The sequence below is a fragment of the Myotis davidii genome, unplaced genomic scaffold (assembly GCF_000327345.1).
Source record: "Myotis davidii unplaced genomic scaffold, ASM32734v1 scaffold809, whole genome shotgun sequence".
NCBI lineage: Eukaryota > Metazoa > Chordata > Mammalia > Chiroptera > Vespertilionidae > Myotis > Myotis davidii.
This window is the reverse complement of record NW_006300017.1, coordinates 1,762,662-1,773,803: the sequence shown is the minus strand read 5'-3', so window position 1 is coordinate 1,773,803 and position 11,142 is coordinate 1,762,662. Positions and strand designations below refer to the sequence as shown.

Here is an 11,142-nt window from a genome sequence, read left to right as displayed (position 1 = left end):
GAGTCCTTGCTGAAGAGAGCTCAGTCTTTGTTTTATCCAGGGGTCCTCAAACTTTTTAAACAGGGGCCAGTTCACTGTCCCTCAGACCGTTGGAGGGCCAGACTATACTTTAAAAAAAAAAACTATGAACAAATTCCTATGCACACTGCACATATCTTATTTTGAAGTAAAAAAACAAAACGGGACCAAATACAATCTTTGTATCTGCATGTGGCCCGCGGGCCGTAGTTTGAGGACCCCTGATGTAAGTAAGCCTTACACAATTCCCACCCGAACGTGTGATTTCCAAGAAGATGCCCATATATCATGACGATGTCACTGGGAAGCGCAGTAGCAATATTGACAGAAATGTCCTTTAGACCATCTGGCGGATCACCAGCTGGAAAGGCAGTGGGTGGTCACACTGGCTCCCATGTGACCTTTTAATCTGTCCAGAAGTCTAGGAATTCCTGAGGACCAAGCACTTACTTGACCACAGTCAAGAATAGTCGCTGCTAGAGTTTTCAACATGTTTTCTCATGTATCACCTCAGGTTAAGCCTTCTCTAAAATTTACAAAGAAAAAGACGAGAAGAGAAGCAACACCCAGGCTGGGGCCCTCTGGGGGCAGCACAGGCCCTCCTGGAGCAGGGCAGGAGGCGGCAGGCAGGACGATGCTGCCGACGGGGCCTGGCTGGTGATCCTGTGAGTGCCCTGGAGGGAGAGAGCCGCCGCTAGGAGGTTTACCTTCCAGGATCTGATGGACCCTGCAGTCCCGCATGTACTGCTGGACGGCATAGTCCTTCAGGTAGCCGTAGCCTCCGTGCATCTGCAAGGCCTGGTTGCAGATCTGCAGGGGGACACAGATTAGGCATCTTTACTCCAGGAAGCCGGAACCAGTGGCTTCTCTCTCCACCCTCACCCGCAATCTGCTGCGAACTAATGTTACAAAGAACCACCTCCGGATAACCAGCCACGCAGGAAAGGGGGCGGGCTGCACCCTCTGTGGTCAGAGACAAGGGACGTCCACCTGCTGAGCGGATCAGTCCCCACCCAACAGGCAGAGCAGAGGCCCAGCTTCCTGGCTTGCAGGGAGGAGCCATCTGCAACCGCCACGGCTGGGATTCTATGAAGCTAAGGTTGCCATCTAGTGGCAACAACACAGGCTCAGTGTGGAATGGCTTTGCCCCTGACATTGTACACACAGCACATCGGAGCAGGAGGCACTGGGCTGCTCTGCACCTTCTTCCGAAGGCAGGTCTCCTCTAGCACACAACCGAAGGGGCAGTGACCGAGTAACCTGTGTGGCGGCCTGGAGCAGGTGAAAAGCCAGCTGGGGCGCCCCTTGCAGGCCGTCCCAAGTTAACTTACATCCTTAAGCCCCGAGGCATCCCTGCAGCATCCCAGGAGCGGACCTAGCAGGTGCCCCTGGTTCACAGGAGAGCCAGAGTGTGCCATCACTTACAGCGAAACATTCGTCTGTAGCGAAGAGCTTGGCCATGGCACACAGGGCCACCGCATCTTCCCGCTCCTCCTGCAGGGCCACCGCCGCGCTGCGGACCATCAGCCGCGAGGCCACCAGCCTTGTGGCCATATCAGCCAGTTTGAACTGCAGGTACTAGGGCAAGAGGGGAGACGAGAACCAGTCGAGCAGGCGGCTTCCAGCAGCACCTGATCTGGGGCCTCTGTGGGATCTCCAAAGAGGCACCTTTCCTGAGTGACTTGCAGTCTCAAGCCTCCTGCCTCTTGCAGAGGAAATGTACTGCCTGGAGTCCAGTCCACCGCACTGGCCCTGCACGGACATTACTGCCTCTGGAAAAAACTACTGATAGACAGAGAGCGCAGGCTCTGGCTAAGACCGGGCAGAATTCCACTCTCTGCCAGAGAACGTGGGCCACAGACCAGGTCTCGGGCTGGGACCGGGCAGTTACCTGGTTACTCGCCAGGAGCGCTCCAAACTGCTTCCGGACATTGAGGTGGTCTCGGGTGAGGACGACTGAAGCATGAGCAGCCCCAACAGAGCAAGAAGCTAGGAAGGAAAGTGCAGACACTTGGACTCAGCCAGGAGGACAGTGCTGCCCGCCCCAGCCCGCTGCCCTCCCTGCCCTCTCCCTTCGAGGTCTCACCAACATTGATCCTCCCTCCATTCAGGCCTTTCATGGCGATAAGGAAGCCTTGCCCCTCGTCCCCAATTCTGTTGGCCGCAGGGACAGCACAGTCTTCAAAGATGACGGCGCGGGTTGGCTGCGAGTTCCACCCCACCTGGCAACGCACAGTTGCTGGTGTAAAGCTCTGAGCTCAGGGGTTCTCAACCTGTGGGTCGGGACCCCTTTGGTGGTCAAACGACCCTTTCACAGGGGTCGCCTAAGACCATCCTGCATATCAGATATTTACATGACGATTCATAACAGTAGCAACATTACAGTTATGATGTAGCAACGAAAATAATTTCATGGTTGGGTCACAACATGAGGAACTGTATTTCAAGGGCCAGAAGCTTGAGAACCACTGTCTTAGCTGCACAATGTTTTAAATATGCCAAGTCCAAACACGTGCTGGCAGGACAGAGGGCCATGGAGCAGGGAGGGGCAAAGGTCAGCAGCTCGGGTCCCCAGGAGACTATTTAGGGGCTATCTCATTACCTGACTTCTCCCCAAAGGTCCTACTAACCGTAACAGTACATATCGCAGGTACATGACTGTGCCAGTCATCTGGCCTAACACATCTGAATGGGCCTCACCCTAATTACCAGCCACAGTTACATAATTACAGCTACACTATTCACGGCGTGGCAATGAGCTTTCTTAATCCTAGCAATGTCTTCTCAAAGCACCATGGGAATACTCTCCCTGTGAGCACGGCTGAAATACCCACAGTCATCTCCGATGAGTTAGGCTTCATTTTTACGTAAAGAAGAAAAGTGGCCCATCTACATCATTCCCGAGACTTCTAGTCAACTCCAGGTCTTCCATACGTATATATTCTTGGGATAACAGAAGCCGGATAAGAAATACAGGCCACAATGGCAAGAGGAGAGATGACAGGGAAATCACTCACATTGAAGCAACATGCAGCTGTGGACTGACGGGCAAACTGCCACTTTCACCAGTGGCCAGGGGTCCTCAAACTTTTTAAACAGGGGGCCAGTTCACTGTCCCTCAGACCGTTGGAGGGCCGGACTATAGTTTAAAAAAAAACTATGAACAAATTCCTATGCACACTGCACATATCTTATTTTGAAGTAAAAACACAAAACGGGACCAAATACAATATTTGTATTTGCATGTGGCCCGCGGGCCGTAGTTTGAGGACCCCTGGCCTAGAGTTTCGATGACGGTGCCTTATTCTATTTTATATGTCCCCGGCAAAATTCTACTAGAAGCAACTGCCTCCGAGGCAAGCTGGAAAACACGAGAAGCTACTTCGTCAAACAGAGTGGAGCGTGCTCTGGCAGGGGCGTCTCATAGCTTGCCTCGCTTCTTGTCAACAGGCACTTACCTTTTTTTCCTTCTTGCCAAAGCTGAGGCCAGGGGTCCCCTTCTCAACCACTATGCACGAGATGCCTTTGGGGCCTGGTCCTCCCGTTCGGCACATGACCACATAGATGTCCGACTCCCCTCCACCACTGATGAAGGCCTGTGGGGTGGCAGGGGGTATGCACAGGTATCAAGGACGCCTGGGTTCTCAGAGCCCGCCATCCGGGAAAACACCTGGGGGCCTCCCGACCACAGGACACGAAGACAAGATGTCAAACTCGTGGCTAGTGGGCCACAGGCCTTGTTTAATGCGGCCCGCCAGCCGTGAGTTTGACATACTTGCGCTAAGAGGTACAATGGCACAGATATAAGAAGGGGCAAAAAAGAAACTGCACTGACTGGCAAAGCAGGGATCCAGCTGATGAGACTGTAAGAAGCACAGACAAAAATGAATGAAATGACCTGGAACCAGACCAGAAGAGAGAAACAGGGAAGGCGAATAAAGGGAAGCGGGTCAGAGGCTCTCTTCCCAACATGTGAAAATCCTATGGGAATATCAACTGGCAGACAGCAAGGATCCAGGCGCTGTCAGCAAGAAGATGGGAACAATCTCAAGTGGTTCTGGGAGGAGAACATGCTGGTACCTTGGAGCCATTGAGGACGTAATGATCTCCTTGCCGTTTAGCTGAGGTCAAAAGGGAGGCAGCATCGCTCCCACTTCCTAAGGCAGGGATCGGAGAGAAAGCAGAGGGTGGCGCGGAGAAAGTCAGTGAAGGGAAGGGGGCTCCAGCCTGTTCCCATCTCCTAGGAAACCTTCCCATATAAACAAACTTAGCGTTTGGTCCTTTAAAATCCAGATGGCCGAAGGAACTCTCTGTGCTGGGTAAAAACTGCATGTACAATCAGACTGTGTCCATCTTCATCTCACTAGCTTACAGTGAGCCTCCTAGAGCAGCGGTCGCCAACCTTTCAGACCTCACGGACCACCAGTGGTCCTCGGACCACCGGTTGGCGACCGCCGTCCTAGAAGGAGCCTGGAGAAACTGTGCCCTCGAGGCTTCTTAGTCTGTAACATCAAGTCATGACAATCTGTTCCTCTTAGCAAGTACCGGGTTCTGTGTATCAATGGGCTAAGGCAGTGGTCGGCAAACTCAGTAGTCAACAGAGCCAAATATCAACAGTACGACGATGGAAATTTCTTTTGAGAGCCAAATTTTTTAAACTTAAATTATATAGGTAGGTAAATTTTATTAACTTCATTAGGGTACTCCTAAGGCTTAGGAAGAGCCACACTCAAGGGGCCAAAGAGCCGCATGTGGCTCGCGAGCCGCAGTTTGCCGACCACGGGGAGTGCTCAGTGACCGTACTTGAGTGCCATCTCACCTGTAGACCGGCAAACCCACCTGGCTCAGTGAGGCAGTAGGAAGCAAACTTCTCCATGGTGCAGAGTGGTGGGCAAAACCGGTGCCTCTGTTCTTCACTGCCAAAGGTATCGATCATCCAGACACACATGCTGACAGGCACAGCGAGAAGGGAAGACATTCAGAGATAAAGATGGAAAAGGAAATGGAGGGGGCAGGGGAGGGGGAAAGGGAACAAAGGCAGGAAGGGAGACAGAAGCAGAAGAGAGAGTGAGAAGGGAAAAGTCACAATTGAGGCAATTCGACTTTAAGGGAAAGGCCTGGATTAGGAACCTATTCCTGGAACTTGCCTTGCCCAGAGACAACCAAGGCTAAGAATTTCTTACTTGGATATTCACGCTGCTTCTAATTAGGCTAACAGAGCTCCTTAGAATTCAGAGCTTTCTGTACTTTCCCAGAGTCCTGGAGGTTTCCTCTGGGGGCTGAGGAACAGGGGAGCGGGGCCCGGATGGGTGTGTGGCCCCTCTCCACCTAGGCCATGGGGAAAGCAGGAGGCCCGACTCTCTGAGAACATACAAGATAACAGACGAGAGGCTGGCAGGCAGCAGAAGACCTCCTGTGAAAGAAGAACTTTCACCGTCTAGTTCTGAAAAGATAAACCTTCTCCCTGTTCATCGGAAACTTCCGAGTCAACCCGGGTGAGACCTCACTGTGCTTTTCAGGGGCAGCTCTCACTTGTGGATGCTGATGTAGGCGGTGGTGCTGGTGCAGCCCGTCGCCAAGGCTTCAAAGATGACAGAGGCATCGAGCCGGGACAGTCCTGACCCACCGACGTCCGTGCGTACGTAGACCCCACCAAAGCCTAGCTGGGCTGCCTTCCGCATCATGTCCACAGGGAACAGTTCCTGTGTACGAGAGAGTGGGGGTCCGCAGGGAGTGAGCCACGGGTGGACTTTTCTTTAGAGGGCTCACGGAGGGGTTAAGATGTTTGAGTCGGGGGGATTCTCTCCACTTAGTATGCCCATCTGTCATCTCTGCAGGGGTATCAGCTAACATGCCTTCTGGGGGAACCGGTTTCCCGGCGTTAACGTTTCTTTCATTATCTACAGCTGCCTTGATTTTAGAAGTGGTCTGAATCTTTGCACAGTGTAAACTGGACAAAACAAAACAGGTATCCGCAAGATGAGGAGGGTGCCTCGAGGGAAGGAATCACGTCGTTACCAGCACTCACACGCATAGGTGGAGATTAAACACCTAACGCTTAGGACTACAAGCAGAGGAAGAAAAGGCAACTGTTGGAACATCGGGCCATAAGGAAAACTCCTACCTTCTGGTCCCACTCTGCCATATGGGGAGCCATCTCCCGGGCTGCAAAGTCAAAGGCCACTTTCTGATATCCTTTCTGTTCTTCATTTAGTCCAATGGAAGCTGTGGGCAAGATTGCACACATGCAGTTCCAGAACAGGGGTCCGGGAAGAGGACCGCTAACAAGGGTCACCAGAAAGGTGGGACAGTGGACTTGCTACAGCATTTCCCATACACAGTCCTTCCCTTAACGCCCAAAGACAGACCTCACCCACCATCACCCAGTTCTGTGGGTGTAGTGTCACCTTTCTCCTTCTTCCCTTACTCCCAAGTGGATCAGCTGACTTTATTTACCTACCAGTTTATTCTTTCAATACTCTTATCTCTTCCTCCTCATAAATTCCACATCCTATATAATAAAAGGCTAATATGCAAATTGACTGAATGGCGGAATGACCGGTTGCTATGATGCGCACTGATCACCAGGGGGCAGACGCTCAATGCAGGAGCTGCCCCCTGGTGGTCAGTGTGCTCCCACGGGGGCATGCTGCTCAGCCAGAAGCCAGGCTCACAGTTGGTGAGCTCGGCGGTGGTGGTGGGAGCCTCTCCCGCCTCCATGGCAGGCAGACATTCTCCAAGGGCTCCTGGACTGCGAGAGGGTGCAGGCCGAGCTGGGGGACCCCCGTGAATGCACAAATTTTGTGCACCAGACCTCAAGTTGAAATAATAATAAACACACACTGACCCTCAAATCACGGCAAACATATTTTTCCTTTAGGATGTCCTCCTACCTGTTCTGTGTTAGTGTCCTGGGAAAACCCTGCCCTATCTATGTATGCTGGTACCTGTCCATAGCTGTCCATCTGTACCGAAATTCACTTTAAAAGATCAATTGGGAAAGAAAAAGCTGTATACTTTGGCTAACGTTGCAAATTAGGACAAGGTCGCTCACTGAGAGGTGTTGATGAAAGTGTTCCAGTGCTGAAAGCATGGCTAAGGCCTTACTAAATCTGTTTTCACCCATGGACTGGAGATTCTCAGAACACTCTCTAGCCTAACTATCGGTGCTGTGACTCAGTAACTCCTGCACTTCTAGCTCTAAGATACTTAGAAGCTAAGGACGATGAATAGCTGAGCAGCACCAACGGGAGAAGTTTCTGAAGAGCCTAAACACCGCGCGGAAGCCTGCAGCCCGTGTAGTTCATCAGGGGGGGTGCCCTCCGGGAGGAAGATAGCTGCGTCTGCTTGCTTAAAACAGCGACTATTCCATTTACAATATGATTACAAGTTTTTCTTAGCCCGTCAGTTCCCCTCATGACATGAACACTATGTATTTTTCACAACTTTTTAGAAAACTGCACTGAGTGAGACAGAGGAGTGACTTGGAAAGCAGAGCTTGCAAGTCAACCAGCTAGTGAAGTAAGATCTAAAATACGTTTCCTGTTTGGCAAGGTAGTGCAGACTTTAAAATTAAACTGACTTCAGTGCCGCCCTAGCCGGTTTGACTCAGTGGATAGAGCGTCAGCCTGCGGACCGAAGGGCTCCAGGTTGGATTCCGGTCAAGGACACGTACGTAGGTTGCAGGCTCCTGGTAGGGGCCGGTGCAAACCAGTCGATGTGTTTTAAACACATCGATGTTTCTTTCTGTCTTTCCCACTCTCTCCCCCTGGAAAAATAACCTCAGGTGAGGATTAACAGAAACAAACAAAATAAATACTTCAGTGCCTAACACCAACGCACAGCCCTTCCGGCAGGGAGCATGTCCGGGTGGCAGAGTTCCTCTGGGGCAGTGCTGGGCACCTCCCATGTGAGGCAGGCGGAAGCCGTCTGTCTGTCCCACGACTCTCGTTAAAAGGGAAACTCAGAAATGAGTCACTGTGAGGATTAAGGATTCGGCAGCCTTGAGAAGCCCGGAGCAGAAACCTTATGGTAGGTGTTTTCCGCAGGAACGGCCTTAGGGATAAAATCATGAATTCCCAACTGGGAGTCGGGTCGCTTATCTGCACAGTCCTGCAGAAATGCCCTGAAGGTATCGCTCAAAGACCATTCCCCAAAGAGGATTTGCGGACTGGCTACCGGGACAGTGCTGGGGTCACCAAGGTGAATATGGGCCGCTCACACATAAATGGTAACAGTGCAAGCATCTCGCTAGGTAAAGAGACGTGCTATGGAATTTCGGTCCCAGCAAGGGCTCCATAAACGTTGACAGTCATTATTATTTGACAGAGTAAAACAAGTAGTTCGAGGAAAAACTAGATTTAAATGACAAGCTAAGTAAAAAATAGGGAACAGGTGTATGCAAGTCGTATGTATAAGTAAATACAACATAGTCACATTTTTTAAGATGACCAAACAGTCCATGTTAGCTAAAGGGATGCTAACGAAAGGAGAGCATTACTTGAAGGGGGGAAAAAAGTGGAAGAAGTCAATTAAAAAGCCAACTGCGCACACGAAAGCATGGTTACTAGTGAACAATACCTACGGTCCCAGAAAACACACCATAAAAACAAAGCAAACACCCCGTGATGTTGGCTGGAGTTACTGGCAGAGTTCAAGAAGCCAGCATGTACACACACACACACACACACACACACGCACGCACACACGCACACGCACGCACACACACACATGCTAAAATGGTAAAGCCAAGTGGAAAAAGAGTCCAAATGAGACAAGGAAAGCCTTCACTGTCCAGTAACTGAAGTACAATAAGGGGTGAAAACACACAAACAAAAACTCCCAATAATATGAATCTTTAAATGCACCCACAGTACAGAATCAATATCCTATTCGAGAATCTTGGTGTCCAAAGAACCTTGCTGTGGGAAGGTGCAGCACCGGACAAGGAATTAGTCACATGTGCTCTGGTTCTGAAATGATTAACCCTGCAACGTCCGTAAGTCCGGTGCAGCTCGAACCTGTTATCACAGCGTAAAACGAGGGGCTCCACTAGACATGAAATAAATTTCCTCGTGTGTAAAATGATAGTACCTGCCAAAGGAGGACACTTTAGATAAATGATATTTATATATTTTATGATATTTATATACTGAAACATCATAAAACCAGCTTTCTTAAAAATCATTTTTCACATTAAAATATGCAGTGAAGCAATGAGAAACATTTGTTGATCGCTTCCATGAATTTGATATTTTAACATGCAGGACGATCTATGGACGGGGCAATGTCCTCTTATTTTACCACTTAAAAAAGACGATTTCCTTTAAGAATGTGGAAAAGCACCTCATTGGCTGAAGTTATACCACAAGGTTCTGGAAATCCCCATATTTAACCTATTTGTTGACAGAACTACTCCCTGTCTGCTCTGGCAAGGAGTTAATCCTGTTTAACAGTGGTTCTCAACCTTGACTGCACGTTAGAATCACCTGGGAATCTTTTTAAAAATATATATATTTTATTGATTTTTTTTACAGAGAGGAAGGGAGAGGGATAGTTAGAAACATCGATGTGAGAGATACATCGATCAGCTGCTTCCTGCATACCCCCACTGGGTATGTGCCCGCAACCAAGGTACTGCAGCCAAGGTTGAGAAGCACTGCTGTTTAACAAGTTCTAGTGCTGACCAGGGCAGCACCTTGTGAAGGTGGTTTAGGACATTGAGAGGTAAACAGTCTCCTAGTCCTTCATGCAGCGGTTCTCAACCTGTGGGTCGCGACCCCTTTGGGGGTCGAACGACCCTTTCACAGGGGTCGCCTAAGACCATCGGAAAACACATATATAATTACATATTGTTTTGTGATTAATCACTATGCTTTAATTATGTTCAATTTATAACAATGCAATTGGGGGTCACCACAACATGAGGAACTGTATTACAGGGTTGCGGCATTAGGAAGATTGAGAACCACTGGTCTAAGGGATTCGCACTTTCCTGCTGTAAAGAAAAGTGTCATTTATTTAAAATTTTAAAATGTATGTTTCAGAGGGAAAAAAAGTGGTGCTGGGTGCTGCTGTCAGCCTGGCTCCTCGCCCTCCTGCCTGACCCCTGAAGACACTCAGCTCCGTAAACTCTGGTCGTTTCCCACTTGCAATATTCCCTTTTCTTTTAGGAATGTCGACAGTAAAAATGTTTTCTAGCTACCGATGTCAAGGTATAACGTCTGATTAGCAAATCTTGCATTACCTAGAGCGCTTGTCCGTCTATTGCCACCAGCATCAGGCTTTTTACATTCTCACTGCCTTTATGACCTGTTACGATTTAAAAACAAAAAACACCACCACCGCCAAAGTCACGGGTTTCGGCACCTGTCTAAGCACCCACTCGTTATCGAAACGCAGGGCTGGTAACAGAGTTGTGAGGGTAAATGTAAAGCCCTGAGCTAGTGTACCTATTTCCCAAGTCAACTTACGAAACATATCAAGGGGTTGATGATCGACGCCAAGTTTAGGGAAGGTCTGCACAACCACGGAACGGCATTAGCCGCGAGGAGTGAGCTGTATTCGCTGCAAGGTACTTCATAGCTCCATCTAGCGCCAGAGGACCCCGCGTGGTAGGAAGACACTGTGTCAGCCAAGAATCTGCACGTGCCTCCAGAGCAGCGATTTTCAACCTTTTTCATCTCATGGCACATAAACTAATTGCTAAAACTCTGCCGCACTCCATATATATATGTGTGTGTGTAATCTCAAAAGAAAGGTATAGTTTGGATCTATTCACACCGACGGCTATTGCTGTGTCGGCTGTTACCACTTTTTTATCTGCAATCTAAGGAGAAAGAGGTCAATGCCCGTGACTAAGCAGTCCGGGTCCTGCATGTTTTAGACATTCCCGTGGAAAATCGCTGCTCCAGGCGGTGCGGAGGGCGGCGGAAAGGACGGGGCTCAGGAACCGTGAGGCCTGGACCACACGGTTCAGAGCCGGCTCCGCCACCATGTCTGCCCGAGGAGGAGGGGGGTGGGGGGTACGGGAGAGGTAGCAGGCGAGGCCGAGGGGCGCAACAGGCTGACGGAGGTCCGAGGGCGCCAAGTCCGCTCGGGGGCCACCCAGGTGGATCGGACGGG

The 11,142-nt window shown here is 50.1% G+C and overlaps 1 protein-coding gene across 1 annotated transcript in view; it reads right to left on the bottom strand.

The window, feature by feature from the left end:
- Nucleotides 1–11,142, bottom strand: part of ACAD8 (acyl-CoA dehydrogenase family member 8) — a 14,266-nt gene that overhangs the window by 2,776 nt on the left and 348 nt on the right. The window contains exons 2-10 of the mRNA XM_006776058.2: nt 6,143–6,243; nt 5,551–5,720; nt 4,858–4,967; nt 4,099–4,175; nt 3,477–3,614; nt 2,105–2,240; nt 1,910–2,007; nt 1,444–1,596; nt 726–828 (exon numbers count right to left, since the gene is read on the bottom strand). Of these exons, the coding sequence (XP_006776121.1) occupies nt 726–828; nt 1,444–1,596; nt 1,910–2,007; nt 2,105–2,240; nt 3,477–3,614; nt 4,099–4,175; nt 4,858–4,967; nt 5,551–5,720; nt 6,143–6,243 (1,086 nt within the window). The remainder of the gene's footprint in view (nt 1–725; nt 829–1,443; nt 1,597–1,909; nt 2,008–2,104; nt 2,241–3,476; nt 3,615–4,098; nt 4,176–4,857; nt 4,968–5,550; nt 5,721–6,142; nt 6,244–11,142) is intronic.